Source organism: Columba livia, chromosome 5 (assembly GCF_036013475.1).
Source record: "Columba livia isolate bColLiv1 breed racing homer chromosome 5, bColLiv1.pat.W.v2, whole genome shotgun sequence".
In the NCBI taxonomy this organism is placed as follows: domain Eukaryota; kingdom Metazoa; phylum Chordata; class Aves; order Columbiformes; family Columbidae; genus Columba; species Columba livia.
In genome coordinates this window covers 45,057,183-45,075,387 of record NC_088606.1, presented here as the reverse complement: position 1 = coordinate 45,075,387, position 18,205 = coordinate 45,057,183, and the positions used below count along the sequence as shown (strand labels likewise).

General features: G+C 37.7%; 1 protein-coding gene across 6 annotated transcripts in view; it reads left to right on the top strand.

Annotated features, from left to right (window-relative positions):
- LOC135579593 (uncharacterized) overlaps positions 1–18,205 on the top strand; it is a 76,622-nt gene that overhangs the window by 45,376 nt on the left and 13,041 nt on the right. For all 6 annotated transcript variants that reach the window (XR_010473029.1, XR_010473030.1, XR_010473028.1 and 3 more), the window contains exon 3: positions 17,538–17,606. Coding sequence is in view for 2 of the 6 variants with exons in the window: in XM_065064775.1 (XP_064920847.1) it covers positions 17,538–17,606 (69 nt within the window). In the remaining 4 variants the exon portion in view is untranslated. The remainder of the gene's footprint in view (positions 1–17,537; positions 17,607–18,205) is intronic.

Genomic DNA, 18,205 nt, shown 5'->3' with positions numbered 1-18,205 from the left:
GAAAAACATCAAAGTAGGAAATACATGCTGGAGCAAGGGGCATTTCTGCAGCCATTTGTCACGACATGATTCTACTTAGTCACCCGTTAATAATGTCCTGAGACAGATGGGCACTACTTTATTTTGGAGATTTTATTGATTTGTCCTAATTTGTACTTCCAATTTGTGACCCTAAAATACAAGCTCAATGTTAGGGAAGGGCTTTACTGAACAAAGGTGTAGAGTTCTGAACAGCTTTCGTACATGAGCAGTGGAAACAGGTGAGCGAATTAGCTATGGCCTTTGATTAGTTAATGAAAGGGGTTATATCAGAAGGTTGTCCAAAATAGGAGGGCTTTACTCGTCAACATAGGAGATCCCATCCACTGTAAATTCCACTGTATGTATCTGGGGAGTTGCGGAGATAATTATCAGTACACTGTGAAGGACATGGTGGATCATTGGTATATTCATTTCTGGGACAGAAAGACTTTGACTAATTTGGAGGTGGTGTGTTTTGTTTTTTTTTTTTCCCCAATTAATATATGTTTTGGCTACAGCAGAGGTAAAGAAACTTTGAACCAAATAGTAGAAGACATGTCTGTCAATTAAACTATCCAGGAGATGTATTGGTAAGAGACCTTCAGTTACAGAGATATAAAGTCTAAGTAACCTCAGTCACTTCACTGGAGTCACTCAAGACTTAAACTGACAGAAAAGAGGAAGGGATGTCTTCCTCATTGCATCCCTTTCATCCCCGTTAGAATAACACAGCCTTAACATGTATCTCCTTACTGCAGCAGAAAATACGGTTTTCTGTCAAACTGAACAGTATTAGGGTGTTTAGCTCATTTGACGTAGTCTCTGTTAAAGAACAATTTGAACTTAGAAGCCTGGTTTGCAACGTTTCCAATATGTGCATTAAAATTCATAGGGCCACATCACATTGTAGTCCTAGCATGCTGTTGTTAATATCAAGAGGGACATTTGCTTAAGAACAAACAGGGTGAAATAGTTCATGATGAACAACAAAATATTTAAAGATAGATTCATCTAGCTTAAAACTGATTTGTTTCTTACATTCCTAATGAAGATTACTTAGAAATGTTGACATGATTTTTAAAAAATAGTATCACAGAGTCATTTTAGCCACTTGGTGCTTGCTGCCCTGGGCTGTGTAGAGCCTGGGCACTGGAGGAAGTAGAGCAGTGAGCTGCCCGTTCACCATTCAACAGGACCAAAGTGCACTGACAAACCGCTGTTACAGCCTGTGAAATGCAAGTGAACTTGGAACATTCGCTCTTTTTAGCAGTTCAGTGTGCAACTGGTAACAAAGGTAAGGAAGCTATTCGAAACATATACCTTAACTAAAACACCTTACCATTGCTTTTGGAAAAAAGCACTAGAAAAATACCTGTCAAATCCATTTTAAAAGACAGGTTCTGTTTTGCCATGAGAGAGAAAAACAGGTGGGAAACTGGGGAGGCAGTTTCATCAGTGGGGACTGACATAAAGATTAGCAGGTCTTCTCTGTTTAATGACAAGGTTACCCATCCCTGCCCCAGTTACCAACAGAGGCAAAGGGTGATACATCTCCAAACAGTGAAATTAGTGGAGCCTTGGGTGGCTTCAGAGGGGCTGACTCTGGCAGAATTCTCATACAAAGGGGAAAAGTGCAGGTTCTGTAACACAGCTTTTGCAAATAAATACCTAAATTATGTGTAATTTGGCAGCTAAGCATTTTCTTAAACAGTAACATCAAGATGCAGGCTAAACAGTAAATAATATTAATAAATTGTGTTTCCTAACATAAAAAAGGAGAAATATATTGTAATGTACATGCAAAATGTTTTCTGCTTTTTTGAAGGATATGAAGAAAACTCTTTGAGCTAAGTTTAAGAAAAGTATTTCTGAATGTAGTAATGGTAAAGAAAATTACAAGATTCTGTATACATCTCTAGTTCTTTCTAACCGGTAAAAAACCTGCTTCTTGTACAGCGTGCAAACAGGAGGCACTCTGCAGGGTTGGACCAGGGCTCTGCGTAAGGTGGCAGGTTGGCCCTCAGCACAGAGGATGATGCCACAGAGTTAGGGGGATACTTTTTAAACAGGTTATTACCCACATTGCAGCCCCCAAGATCTGAAAATCAAGTTACATCTTGCTGCGTCTCGTAATGTTTGTTGCAGATCTCTGTGCTCTGACGGTAAGAGGTCACAGTGCTTTACCAGGCAGACTGAAGTCCCGTTCTCTGTATCTCGTACAGGTAGTTTGGCAGCATTGGAGTGACACAAGTGCATGCTATGGACCTGAATCCTTACTGGCACACATGAGAGCAACTACTAAAATCATTGCAGCTGCAGATGTTTGCATCAGTTACTTTGACTTTAGTTTGTCAGTAAAACGTGGAGATCTTTACTCTTAAAAATGTTTGAGAGTTTTCTGCCACAAATCAGTGCCGTGTTCCACATAACTTTAGTTTGTAATAGATTGCATTTGTATGTAGGGAAATGAATGCATGTGCTAGGAATGAGTAGTTTTTTGCAGTCACTTTTCTGGAAGGCACATGCCATAAACCTGCAGCAAAGAGTTAACAGTCCTGGGGGCTGATCACAGTGCAGGCTGACCTCAGTGGACTTCAGCAGATCAGACCCCAAGAGGCTTTTGTGATCACATCCCAAGAGGATGTTGCAGAAGTAAGGCATTGGGGCTTCAGCTGTGTTTTTTGAAAACTAGTTAGTAACTGTTGGCTTTAGGGGGAAAAGTGTGTTAAAAACGATATTTGCTGCTTAATGCAGAATGTTTTAACTTTTCAGAAGGTAGTTTTTACTCCTCTCTTACCGTGTGGTCCTCTGGGCTTGGCTACTTTCATGATAGGCTGGGGGTGCAAAAGCACAGCAAAGCCGACGTACCTGAGACTGTGCTGTCAGTGGGAGAGCTCCACAAACACGGGCAACAGACCAAACTCGGACGGTTAGATTCCAGTTAAGTTATAGACCTTTTGAAAACTAAAATCTGGGATTGAGGTGTTTGGTTAACCCTTTGGAAGTGTGGACTTTTAAAAGGGAGGGTAGCTTGTCCAGGGAAGCACTAATGCATCATGATCTACCGTGAAAGAGGTAATAAAGGGTAAAACTGGCAGCTCCAGGGGTCATAATGCCTGTGGAGCAGGTACTCATTTAAAGCAGAATAACTATTTTCATACCTTGTAGTAGTTCCATTCCATGTATAAAGCACCTTTTCTAGTTTAAATAATTGTCTTTATTAACGATTAATAGGCTTAGAACTTAAACTTGCTTTGTTTGCAATTACAGAAATATTCAAAATCACCTGAATAGCACTAATTTCTATTTATTAGTAATGCATTTCTTTATTTTTTAGAAGTTAAAAATAGGACAACTTACAAATTACATTTTAAATAAATTTCACATCTAGTTTAACTAAAAGTTTTTTACACATCTAGACTGAAATTTTAGATGTCCTGTTTTAATTTAGTGAGGCAGTTTTTGGCTCAAAGAAGGGTAATTCTGAATGGAAATGTTATCAAAGCTTTATTTTTGGCAACAGCATTACAAAATTACACAAGGTGTAGTCTGCTATGCCTTGTGTAGTTTCAAGCTCTTTCTCTGCTGAAAGTGCTCCCGATTTCCTCGGGTCAGGCCCATAACTGCCTTTGTCACCTCAAATGGAGCCATCAGTGTGTCTCTCTATAACAAAAACCTTGTTAACCCTTCTCTGCCCAGCACCTTCTCAAAGACTTGCGTCAATTCCAGAAATTCGAAGAACCTGCAATGGAAAGTTTTGCTGCTTGGTTTGGTTAGTCTTTACCAGACAATCCTGATTTAACTCCTTTTTTTTTGAGAAAGTAAAAGAATTTTCACCAATTCTACCTCTTCCCTCCTGGTTCAACACTTTCCATATTTGCTGGGGAAATTTCTCACCAGTTTGCTTCTTTTTTGGGGGGGGAGAGGGGAAGCCTATGGTTTACCAGCATATAGACCAGAGGCATCAGGGTCACAGGTAACTTAGATGAAATGATTAATTTTTCTCAGCTATATACTAGCAAGAGTGTGCACCACGCAGGCCTGATCCTGACTAACCTTCTGTGCCTCCTGTTTCCTTCTCCGGTTGACACCGGCAGGTTTGTGGATTGGAAGCCGACTTTCAGCCCCGCTTTGGGTCCTGAGCCTGCAGGGGACCTGAGTGTGGGGACCGGGCAGGGCTGGGGGTTCACAAGTGTCCTGCCCTGTCCCTGCACCGTCCGCTCCTCCTTGCCTGCGGAGTCATTGTCACACTAGGCTAAACTGCACTGCTTACTGAAGGAGTTTATAAATCCTGGGGGCATAATCTAAACAATGATTTCCAAAATTATTTTGTCCCGTTAAAATAGCTTCTATAAACATCAGAACTAAAGATGCTTTCTGCTCTTTCCTTAAAAAGTAAGGAATCTCTGCTGGCTATTTGGAGGCTAAATCCTACAACCTCGAGTGAATATTCATGCATATTCATGAAAATAATCTCATGGAACTCAATAGGAACATTGGTGTGGGTCGGGATTATTCCTGGGATTGCAGCTTAGCATCATACAGCCCCGATAGAGCCTCCAGTTGCTAATGCTGCAGTGCTTCCTCTCATAGTACCTGGCTTTTAGAGCTAAGTTTTGGAAGCAGTAAATCAAAAGTAAAACTTTTAACTGCATGTTTCCAGATGCAGTATACATCAAACAGCCTTAAGTATTTCAAATTAATTGTAGAACAAGTAATCAAAAAAGGCCTTCAGCTGTAGCTTTTTTTGTTTTGTTTTGTGTTTTGTTTTGTTTTTTTTTTCCTCGGACGTTTGGGGTCTGTTATAATCAGTTCTACAAAAATTAAAATCTCCAGGACAAGCAGCTTGACTCTTTAACTAAATAAACAAAATGTTGCAAAGTACTTGAGATTTTAAAGGAAATAAATTGATTATTGGATTTGTAACAATAATTTGCAAATTTAAGTAGGAAAACAGCTTTTTCTTCCAGATGAGGGAGAACCAGAAGTAGCCAGAACATTTAGAAAAGGTAACTATATAAGCTTTCAAAGCTGCTTTGGTAACATACTGTCTACCACAAACATTATTTTCACATAATCATAAACCAACATATTTTCAGTATTAAGAGAAATTTCATACAGGTCTTTTGACCTCCATAGTTAACTTAGGCAAAATAACATACTGTCTTTAAAAAATTGTCTAGTAAATTGTCTAAAAAAATTGTCTGGTAAAAAAAATAAAAGTGTTTATGATTTATATAGTCTTTGTTTTATATATTACATATCATGAAAGATGGATGTACAGAGGCAGCTTCTCTTAATTGTCTAGAATTCAGACTGGAAGGAAATGAAAAATTAGAATAACTTAAAATTTAGGGAAACGCTATAGGACCAGAGCCATCAGCCAGATAATTTCAGTGGGCAGCTTTTTTTTTAAGCGAATATTTATACTAAATGGCATCCAGTTGAAAAATCATTTTCAGGGAAGATATTTTCTTATATTATATTCTGGGAAGTTAGACTCATAATAGCCAAAGTGCTACGCAGAATGCAGCTAAATATAAAACAAAGTAAGCTCAGTTATCTAATATAGATATAAATACAAGTATTTGTGAAATCTATTTAGAGCAAGGGTGGGGTGTTTTGTACTTTAATATACGGAGGAAAAAAATGAAGTGGGAATATTGTATACTTTAGCCAAAATATCAGCTCAGTATTTTTTCCTTTTGCTGGATTTATTTTCTAACAGTAATAAAAGATATTTAAATTATCAAATGTGTCCAAAGAGTAAGCATACCTAATTGTTACCAAATGTATCTGGTAAAATTTAGGAGACAATTGGATTTTAAATTCTTGAGGACCGATCCTGCTCTCCTGAAATCAGTGGTAGAATTCCATTTGGCTTCAAGGGGAGCTGAATTTCATGTCAGCTTTTTAAATGTGTTTTATTAACTCTTTAGTATTTTGCTGAAGAATAAAACTTCACTGTTTCTTTAAAATCAAAATAACAAAAAAAAAATTAGATTAAAATCTAAGCAAACAGGAGTAGCAAATACTGTAAAAAATGCTTTTAGGTGGTTGCTATTATTAGCCTATCAGCTGATAATTTGATTAAAAGTAGATTTTCAGTGGTTTGTAGGACTTAGATGTTTAACATTCTCCATTTAACTCATATAGAATCTGAAACAAATAAAGCCCTGCTCTTGTAGAATAAAGGCAGAAATATGTTTTGACAATTAGAACAATTAGATCTAGCTGTTGAATCTAAAACTTGGTTATTTAAGTATTGGCATTTTAATGTTAGCAGTAGAAAATAAAGCAGAGATACCTTTTAATGAAGAAAGAACTTATTTTCATAAAATATAGAAATTTTGTCTTTCAGACATTTAAAAAGAAATTGTTTTTGTGAGTTTAAATTCATAGTTTAGTAAATACATTGTTTAAGTAGCAGGCAGAGACAACCTTCAAAGAGGGGTAATTTGTAGTATTAAAACTTACAGTTTGTACAAAGAGAAAATACTTTGATAAGGGCAAACATATAAACAGAAGTCAGTTTGGGTTCAGTACTATCCTGTGGATTCCTCTAGTTCATACTAATTCATGTGACTTACAGACTAAAGTATTAGAATCATTACTCCTCCTTACTGAATTTATTTCTATTAAAAAGTTCTGCTTTTTCTTCTTTGGCAAAAATTGCCATTGACTTTTTCTACAGGGAAGAAAAAAAAAAACCCTCGATCATAATTCACAAATTCTTCTTCTCCTGAAGATTTTTTTTTTTTTTAATTTTGAAATTGCTAATAGGAAATTATTTGAACAGTTTTTTAAAGTTCATTTACGTAAGAAGCTTTTTGAAAGATATAATATCATCTTACTTAGAACTGACTACAGCTGGAATACAGCCCTTTTTCAAACTGAATACTGTACATAATAATTAAAAAAACATATGGATGTAGATACAGTTACAATTATTAGGAACATTAATTTGCATTGTTGAATCTTAGTGGGGGGGCTTGTTCTTTCTTAAGGCTTTTAAGCAGTTAGCAATGAAAATAAACTGAGATTTAAAAAATCTGTTTCAAATCTTCCTTAAAAACTTTAAAAATGTTTCTAAACCTTTGAATGTGGTTTGATACATTTTTGCCTATTATGTATAGGTTATTTATAAATCTTCTTACGATAAAAGATTTCTATTTATAGATAGTTCATATCTCATTAAACCGACTGAGCAGACAGGGTTACATCATACTTATTTGTAAGTTTAACTGAGACTTATTTAATAGAACAATAAGCTATATAAATAGTCTACATGAAGTTTTATCCAAATAAAAGTATTTGTAATAATTAATATATGTCAACAGTTCCATAAGGATTATGTGTCTGGAAGCTCTCTTTTCAGTTTCTACTTCATATTCTTGGAGTTTTTTCCTTTTATGGCTTCCAGAATAATAAACATGGTATTCGTGTTATTTCTGAAATTTATAATAAAGAATAAATATTCATTTTGTTTTGATATTGAAATAAATTACTGACAGAAGGAGATATACAGCAATTTTGCACAAGTAACTTTAGGCAATTGAAGTCCTTGAAGTAAGGGAAGGAATTTAAAGGAACAAAAGCAAACAAAAAAAAAACCCATAATCAAATAAAAATATTTTTAAATGTCTGCTGAAATTTTTTAAGGGGGGAAGACAGTTTTCTCACTTTGGTAATGTGTTCAAATTCAAAGAATGCCATTAAAACTCATAATGAGAGTTCTACCACAGAGCTTAGCTTTTCAGAAGACTGGTCAGCTCCTTAAATTTAATTGAAACCACTTTAAAAAAATATGTTTTAATGTACTAAGTAAATGTAAATATTTACCTTGGAAAAGAATAACTGCATATATCTGATCGATGGAGACATGAACTTCACAAAAGTGATTTTTCCAAGGAAAATAATTATTTTCATGTAACTTTTAAATCAGTGGGCATCTGTTTATGGTCATATTGGTGCTATAATCAGTACAATAAGCTAGACTTTACAAATTAAATAGAAGGTAGGTACAGTATGATCTGAAGTGGGAACAAGCTCAGAGCCGGCTCAGTGTAGTGGCAGGACATAAACATAAATGTTAGGAACAACGTCCAACTTCTTTGACTACAGTTTCGACTGAAACGCTACCTTAAATTTGAGTTTGCTAATTGTATGTGCTTCAGTTAAATTGTGTGCTTTTAAAAGATGTGTTAATAAGCTTAAATATGATTAAGTTATTAAATATTTCATTCATTAGAAAGTGAGCTATGTGAGCCATAGTGTAAGCCCAATATGGACAACAGAATTGATGTATTAGTAATATGCTTCATTCTTTATTTATTAATGAGCAGTTTTAGAGGCGAATTGTAAATTCTCCAGAACAAATTCACAAATGCATACTTCTATAACTTCTTTTTTTAAAAAAATGTTTTGTTCTCCTATCACACAAATTATGTGTTCTTTTTGCTCCCTAGAAATAATGCCAAAGTTGCTAAAAGGGTCAAACATATTTCCAGTTTAAGTCCCAAAAAAAGTTTCCTAAAATTTCAATATTTCACATTAAAATAAGGGAGATGTGGAAGATGATTTAATGTAATCCATTAATTTAAAAATTCCCAGTGATGAAGATTCTGCTATAGATTATTATTACAGTAAACCATTATTATGTAATTTGATATTAATTTCTTCTATAGGACACCATAAATATAAGACGAAGACTTGCAGTCAAAAGTCCTACTGATGATCGCATAAGATTAGGCAAGGCAGATACTGCAGGATTTGTAATGCAATATCCTCATTTGTGGCTGTAACCTTATAACCAGAGGAATATTTGTATTAGAGGTTCGGATTTTAATACTTTTTTCTACTACAGCTATCTAGATTTTTAGTCTATTTACGAATACTAGTACTTTTGGCACAGTTTTCATTGTTAATGTGTTTCAAACAAAGAATACCCAATTGCTTGGTCTCTGGTCTAAAAATCCATCCTGTCAGGATGAGAACTGATTAATATAGCTTTCATTAAGTTTTCCTTTTCCCTTTTTCCTCCTGGTTAATTTGGGAGAGGGGAGAAATAGGACTCTGATTAGTATGGTTTCCCAACTCCCATCAAATCCTGTGTTTCTGTAACACAGATCCGTGGGGTAATAATGACAGGCTGCTACTAATATGCATTTTTTAACCTAAAATAGACCATTAAATACATTTATTTCACTGAAAAAAATCCATTTAATTGGCCGCAGTGTTTATCAGAGGTTGCAAATTGTGGTGTTAGTTATTAACTCTTAGTTTTAATGGTCATTATACTTACAGTATAGAATGTTGCTTAAACAACCAGGCCTCATGCTTTCAAGATTTAAAGCAACGATTAAAATAATCTTCACCATTGTTTTGTTATAATAATGCAGCAAATCTGTATTTCATGATGTAGGGATATAAGATGAGGTGGCACTATGTGCACAAGGACATCTAATGGGAACCGAAAGGAAAGCAGTCAGAATACAAGGATATCTGGATTTAAGTGCGTTAACGCCAAACTTCTTTGTAAACTGCTGAAGATATACAATTTAAATTCATCTAAAATCATAGGTGTGCAGATGAGAAATTATATGGACTGTCTGCTGTACATAGATACAGCCAACAGTTTGTCAGTGACTTGCTGTGCTGCAGCCTGACGGCGTGTGGCCCTGTGGGGCCGGAGGTCCAGGCCGAGCTGGGGACAGGCCCGTCACCCTCAGCACTGCCGCCTCTGCCATGGGCACCCGGCCACGTCCCGGGGACCTGACTGCATTTGCTTGGTCCTCCAGAAATTTGGGGTAAAAATAATTTGGTTGCGTTCTAGTGCACAGCGCAGCTGTTTTAATCAGGTTGTATTTAGCAGAGTAATTCTGCGTATGGGATTATATGTAGGTTGGGTTTTGTGGTTAGTCTGTCTGCTTACTTAAATGAAACTGAAGCTTTAGGAATAGAAAGCTACTGTTTTTTGCTCCCCCCTCCCCAGTATTGATATGTAGAACAAACTCCATATAAAATAGATAATATGTCACCTGGCTGCTGGTGCATTTATTCCTTACCCATGTGAGATGGAAAGTAACATGAAGCTACAAGGTATTGATGGCTGATCTAAACTGTTCAACAATTGGTAAAAAGCAGGTGGATGCTGACAAGTTCACTTGCCATCTGTGGGGGCTCCACATGTGCCTAATTTTCCAAACTTAATTAAAATTAAGAACTTTTCCCGTATATGAAGGTCCTTTTCTGGAATTCCAGAGTCCACTAGTTGCACACAGATGAGTGTTCTCCCTGTGTCTAGTTTATTTGAGAAGAGTAGCAGAGTGAAGTTTGGATTAATCTGCTCGAACCTTCTCTTTTGTTTGACTTCATACTCCGGCAGCTAGTCGGGTCCCTTCACAAAACACAGTAAGACCAGCTTCAGTAACATTATTGTGAGAGGAATAAAACCTGAGCAGAAATACCTTACTTTAACCTATGTGAAGTGGCCACTTCATACTGCTTTGATCAGGACTGAGTACTTGGGTTCACAACCACCGTTTACAGACATACCTGTAATTAATTGACAATGTGTGGATAAATTTCAGGCCAAATTTTTTTCTTCTGCCCCCTTGACTGATTCCTGATGGTTTTAACTATGTTTGGGCAGCTGGAGAAGACTTGGTTGCTGTCAGACATGACTCAAAGTCCTACAGTATTTAGACAAATCATGTAAACCTTTTTTATGAAATGCTCAACTGTTAATGTTGAGGGGCTGCAAAATCATACAGGACAGTAAGAATTGTCCATGGGAAAGACCGACAGAGCCTCATTTTTCATAAAAATCTGTAGGATTGATAGTGTAATTTTTAGAGAGCACTTTTTAAAAAAAAAAAAAAAAAATCATGGAAGCCTATTGTTTTTTGTTTCATTCCATTTAAATTGTTATGTCATGCTTAGCACTGCACTATTGGAAAGCCCCTCACTTGTTCAGTACTAACAAGTGTGCTTTGCTCTTTGCGAATGGCAAGACTTGGTGTCCAGGAAAGGGATGGCTGTACCATATGTCCCAAGTTTAGGTGGGCACAGGTTGGTTTAGAACCCATGAATATGCATTCTTGAGGACTAGATATAGTGTGTTTTCACATGGTCATCCTGAGGATAAAAATTGATGTTTTGGTCATCCTCTGTTGGTCTGGCTTCTGACCTTCATTATGATACAAACAAAAATTTCTAGCAACCTTTTTTTGACCAGGAGATGTTATTTATTATGCCAGCTTGTTAAGAAAGCAGGAGAAATAAGGGGCATTTTATCTTTTGCAAGCAGTTTAATTTATTATGGTGGGCTGAATATATGCCATTTGCCTAGGTGCCCTGGAATGTCAAATGACATGTAGAAATAAGTAAAATATATCATTATCAGATTGGCTGTAGGAGAAATGACATCCCATCTTCCCCAAGCTGCAGTTGGGGAAGGACCTTGAGAGTGTACAAAACTGGTGTAAGCACAAAAGAAAATAGAAGGGCTGTTTGGCAATAAGTTGTTTTCATAGCCAAAGCCCTTCAAAAAGGGAGAGGGAAACTGAGCAAGCTCATCAGCTGTCTTCTTACAAGCCAAAATAAATGACAGGTACCAAGGTCACAATACATTTTGAGACATTCAAAGTCCGCAGGATTTTTAGACATGCTGAGCACTTCTTCCAGCTGAGACGAGTGGTGTGTAGTTCCTTCCCATTCTCCACTAATAATTCATTCAGAGGACTAATGCTTTTGGACTATGAGGATCATGTCCTGCTTTTTAATTGTAGAAGGATACTGAATATATGGCAAAGAGGTGTTCCCTAAATGAAGTGCTGTTAATTGATCAAGTCTGATAAATCTTTACCAGTCAGCCCATCACTAGGAAAAGTTTTGTGTTTCTTTTTTCTAATCTCATAGGGATCAAGTGCTCAGTACCTGTGCTGCGGTTCCTTTTCCTGTTAGCAGGCACTATATGTATTTCCTTTTTTGCCATCTGCTGTATGCAGTGTCATTGTGTTCATTAGGTCAGTATTTATCAAACTTTTTGAATCTGTGACTTCCTTTTTGATTCACCTCTCTCCCTGTTATTGTCTTAAATTCTTCCTTTTTGCAATAATAGGGACTAAGTTTCTGTAATTATTGCCTGAGAACTCTCTCACTTTTCCAGGGCGACTGGACTTGCTGCCAGAAAGCCAAGGTAGTCCACAGCCTGGTGGCTACCCTGGTTACTTGCAGGAACTTCTCAGTCCCTTGCTGTCAAAAACTGAGCTACTGCTGACAAAGTTTGTTCTTTCTAACACTGTGATTATCATTATGTCCTTTCGCAACCTATAGTTTGAGAAAAGCTTCTTTAGCAGAGGTGAACATCCCGTCTAGTGATGAATTCCCTACCAACACCACTTTAGAAAGTGACATAAACCAGGGTTGGTGAACCTGGATGCAGTGAAGGTCTGTTGATGTTGACAAAGGACCTACATAATTCCGTGATAGTCCATATGATTATCTGAGTTACAGCCATCTTTCTCTCATGTTCCTCTTCAAACAAAATTATTCTTGGCAAGGATATGGGTGATAAAAAGAGGGTTTGATGCTGGTATATTTGTTCTAAAATTAAGGAAAAAATTGAAGCAGTTTTGTTCTTATGTTCTGTGTATATTGTTTTAGGTGTCTTCCTCAGATGGTCTTTAGTTACAAGTTGGAAAAGATTGTACTGGAAATCTATTGTGTTACATTGGTTGTTTAAAATAGGGCCAGATGACATATATAATACCGGTGTTGTCATATTCACTGTACCTCTGTCAACCCCATTGTACAAACAGTGAGATGCTGTTGGCTCACAGGCATGAGTGGGGGGTCCTTAAGGTGACTGGGATGCTCTCCATGGACCCCAGCAGCTGGCCAGGCTGTTGCACTGCTCATCTTGGTCTCTCCTGTGTGAATGCTCCATTGAGCCAGGACCAGGGCACTGCTTAAGAGATCAGGAAAAAGTAAAGACAGCGAAAGTCTGGTGAATTTGAGGCTGAAGTAAAGTGAATAGGAGGCGAAAAGCCAGTGATCCCAGGCTGTACTCTCTACACCTATCACTGATACTCTTTGACCTGTTCACATCTCTGTTCCTCTGTTTAACCTACCTCTCATGACAGTTACCCTCCACTACAATTATTATTAATAATGTGACTATTAATAGCACTAGGGGTTATGCCTGATGCCTTCCAAAACAAATAGATTAATGAGTATTTGTTAATAGTTGCTCTGCTCCTTGTTCACAGCTGAGTAAAGGAGAGAGGAGCAGGCTGGCCCTGCAATAACCTCTTGTACTGCAGCAGGACCTGGCAGGAGGCGGCTGCAGGCCATTGGGAACCCCAAGTGGGGACTGCAGAGCCCTTCAGGACTGCTGGTGTGGCTCAGCAAGGCACCTCCAGGGGACCTCCCTTCTTTGCACTTAGGGAATTAGTATAACATTGTCTTTGAAAGAACACCAGCCCTCTTTCCGTTGTCTTTCTTGTGTGCCCCTATGCCACACTAATTTCAAAGGGTTTATTCAAGATAATACTTGCTGCGAGGCCTTAATATCCTGAAAATCGGAAGACAAAAGATAAGTAGTAATCTCACAGCTAAAATTATCTGGTTAGTTTAAGTAACACAAAAATGTATAGTAAATATTCGTATAAAAGCCAGGTAAAATACGGGGCATATTGTTTCAGAAAGAAAGAATTTATACGAGTGCATCAAGAGCAGCATTTAAGAGTAAGGCTAAGTTACAAAACACATCCTTTTAAGTAACCATTTTGAAACAGGCCATTGTATTTGCCTGTAATTATTTATCGCATTTATAACGATACACCAATATTAATTGATGGATATTTACTGATATCGCAAGTGCGCACTGAAATTAAGCTTCATCATGTCTTAAAGAAATTGTTACAATTCAGGGTCTTTGCCCTAAAAGCTAATGCGGTGAAAACTAGTGGTAGCAACATCTTTCTCCCAGGACACTTTATCACTGTGGGAGATGCAGCCCCATGAGAAAGGCTGATGCAAAACCTGTGTGATAGCTAATTCCCGCCAAAACACTGTATCAACATCTCCATTGCAAATTTGGAAACTGGGGACGAACGAGGCTTAGACATTGCATTTAGGAAAGAGTGAATTTGGGCATTTATGGAGTCTGTGGCTACACTGGGACATACAGGTAGCATGTTGTGAGTCTGCAGAAGTTGGTGGTGTGACCATGCTTTCTGGTGTTCGCTGTGACCCGGGCAATTGTAGGGGTCTGTCTTTGTATGGCACTGAAGCACGGCAAGGCATGGTTGGCCTAGGCGAGTGAATACACCCACTGAACATGGGGAGTGTGTTTATACACTTAAACGTGTGTGTGTAAGTCTCATGCTTAATTGGCCTTGGAAACATAGATGTCTTCTGGGAAAGGGGGAGGAGAGGTGGAGGTAGAGAGAGAGGGCAGAGGGAAGTTCTTTGAGAGAGCGGTTACTCCTCTGTAGTGGCACCTGGGAAAAGAGGGAATGGGAACACGTGCTATGTGGTGCTGTGGAAGCTGCTCGTGTCTAGATGTGTGGGGGGATAAGTCAAATATATTGTATCACAGTCTACTTGGATAGAAAAGTGTATGTCTGTGAAGCAGATGGGTACGTGATGACAATGCAATTCCCCATTTTTTATTCACATTTCATATGGTGAAATAAAGCAGTGGGGTAAATAAAACTGAGATACAAGTATTCTCACAGGAGTTGCATATGTAAGCTTTTAAGATTTAACTTTTGGCATGTAAATAGGACAATAATATCTGTAAGCAGCTAGTGACAGTGTCTGTATGTGCTTGTGGGACACACAATTTCTAGAAAAGAAGTTGAAAAAGTGAAAGTTGCATGGCTCCTATAAACCCTTAAGTCTTTCCATTAAGTCTCAGTGTCTCAGAAACCCTTATGTCTACAAAGACAGAAATTGCAGTGCTTTGGTAGCGTATTCATTGTATGAATATATGCCTACCTGCACATACGTGTGAGTTCACAGCTGCGTTTTGGAGCCTGTCCCATAGGCAGGGGAAAGTAATAGAGAAAGGAACATGCAGGTTTTGAAAATATAAATGGAAGCCTTCTCCCCCCCCCCGCTGTTGAGAGTTCTGGTTTCCGAAAGCATTGTGTAAAATGAAGTTTACACAAGTATCTGCTTTGGAAACTTTGATTAAACAAGGTCTTGGTGCAAGACAGTGACAGTTCTGAATCGGCTGGAGTGTTTCATAGAGCTGGCGCTTGGCATGAGGAGGAGAAATACTCATTTGCAGTTGGTAACAGGGAGATACAGTGTCTCCCCCCCACGCAAGCCAAAGTGAATAGACACCCTCTAATTTCCTATGGCCTGTGCCAAGAAGGATATTTATCACTAATTTAAAAGCATACAGAAAAATAAATGCAAGAGCTGTTTTTTCCCTTGAGTTTGCACAGGACAGTAATTGAAGACAAGCACTGTATGTTATAAGCAATATATTGGTCAGCATATGGCATTTCTTTTGTTGTAGATTACTAACTCAGAGGCCTGATCCTGCTGTCAGTGAAGTTAATGGCGTGTTTCCTATTTATTTCAGGGAAAGAAGGAGCAGACCACAACCTAATATACGACAGGGGAAAGCTGCTCCTTTAGAAGGATGCTGCCCATTACGTTGAGGCCCTCAAATTATTTTTCTAAGTGTCCTGGGAAAGGGAAGGCCATAAATTGTTCATATTAGAAGTGTAATGAGCATTGTTTAAAAATGTAAATGTCTTTAACATTGCTGAACTGAAAATATAGAAGATTCTGCCAGTGCATGAAAGTGAAACTGGCTGAGAACAAAAGTGAAACCAACAGGCAACTTTCACTCCCCAGGCTGAGTGACATACAGAAAAGTAAATCCTAAACAGGTGATGCTGGACAGTAAATTTGAATTTTTAAATTCTTTTTACTTTTATTACTGTAGAAAAGTGTTGCTAGTGATCTAGATAAAGATTTCCTCTAAGATAGGTGTTTTCTTTTGATGGTATCTCTTAAAAAAGTCAGAATCAGTTAAAAATGTCTGGTTTTTTTCTCTGTGATGTTAAGGGGCATCTCTACAGGTTACCCCCTATTCCTTTTTCATGTGTTGCTTTAGAGGCTTGCAAGTCATTTACACTTAGTGTGCTGACAGGAGCATGTACTAGAGCAGGACAGGGCTCACCTGGCTTTGCAAAGTATTGGTGACTGTAATCAGCAAGTTCCTAGAGAGGAAAAAAAAAGTATCTCTAAAAACATATGAAAATGGCAGTAGAATGTGTTGGATCTGTAAAACACAGAAAAAAGTGAGAGACAGTGTGGCAAATGGGAGAGAGAAACATTCAGTTCTTCCTGCCCGGTCTGATAGGATCAGCAGGAGACAAAAGTACAGAAAACACAGAAACAGCAGAGGGTAAAAAAAAGCATAGGGTGCCATGGAGAAAAAGAGTGAATGGAAGAAAGAAGTGGTTTAGATAAGTTAACGTCGTGCAAAATGCTTCCTTGGTTCACATTTGTCAATGTCTAGGAAATTGGGTGGAAAAATACACGTGGCAACAGTCTGCTAGGATCTAAGCAGTATAAGGAGGGTAAAATATGTGGAAGGAAAAGGGTAAAAGATGGAAGAAAAGATTTCAACACAGGCAGATTTTTTTTATTTTTTATTTTTTTTAAATGGCAGTTTAGTCATAAATACTACACCCAACAGTGCTGAGGCTTTCTGACCATGACTTACATTGATAATGCTTATTAAACGACAAACTGAAACAAGGGCTTTTCTGTAAATCTAGCACACTGTAAATTTGTACTTATTATCTTAACTTTTTTTTTCTCTCACATTTGTTTCAAAAAGCATAGAGGGAAAAAGGGCATAAAAATGGTGTACAGTGATTTTAACTGGTAGTTTCCTCATAGGTGAGGGGAGGAGACAAAAGTGTCAAAACTACAGGCCTGTATAAATTCTGCAGCATCACAAATAAGTACAAAATAACACAAATCACAGAAAATTGAGTAAAGCAAACACTGTATGTATCTGAGAAGGCATTCAGCTTTTACAACAGGAGAAGGAAAAGTTGCCATGGGAGGGAGTATCTCAGGACTCTGTCCCTCATGTAAATGGCTTTAAAAAAACTAGATTTCAATATATGTAAAATATTTTATTTTTTTTCTTTTTTTTTAAATAAGATCATGCCATTTGCAGGTTGAAATGTTGCGGATGACATGGCACATGCAGCAGTATACAGGCCTCTAAGAACCAAAAAACAGGTGCGGAGAATCTGGTACTTCAGTTGGCCGTGTATGGAGCTAATTTTTGACACATGTACCTGACTTATCAAAAACAATTTTGAAAGCCCTAATTAGAATTAAATAGGAGTTTTAAAAATGCTTTTCAGACCAAGAGATACAAAGCCTTGTGACGGCCGGATAATTTGAATGTGCAGAAATGGGTTTAAGCATATAGTAATTTTAATGTATTTTCTCTTATGTTATAGGGAGCGTGGCACAGCCCATGTTCCGGACAGAAGGACGGCCGTCCAAGGGAAGCGAGCATCACTCCTCAGGTAACCTGCTGTTACTGACAGCTTTCAAGACAGAGAGAAAATAAGTTTTCTGTTTGGATTAAATAATACTTGACCTTTTGGCCTTTCTGCTTTTGGAGTTTATTGACATTTCAGACAAACCCAAATATTTTCGTTTTATTTTGAGAGAGGTGAGAAGGCAAAGTGTTGTGAGGGAGGGAAGTTAATGCCAAGTCCTTCTGAAGGCCGGTTGGTTGCAGGAGAGCAGCAGTGCTGATGGTGGTATACTGGATTTTCCCGTTAAAAGATGCAAATGATAGGATATTATAGAAAGATAGATGTATTTGTGAGCTGTAGTGCGTGTTTCAATTCACCTTGTATTAGAATAGCAAATAAACTGGAAGTGGATGCTGTAATCTGTGGTTGGTCAAAGACAGGGCTAAAAAGTATAGTTCTTTCTAATTGTACGTGGCTTTATTTTGTTGACAAACATATTTGTTGTGGTAGCAATTAAAAATAGTCTGTTTTGATTAAGTTGAAGGAATGATACTTGTTTTCAAAGCATGCTGGTTAATTAAGCAAGAGTCAGTAAATGGCATAAGGCTATAGATAGGATGCTTGTTGAGCAAATGCAATTCCTT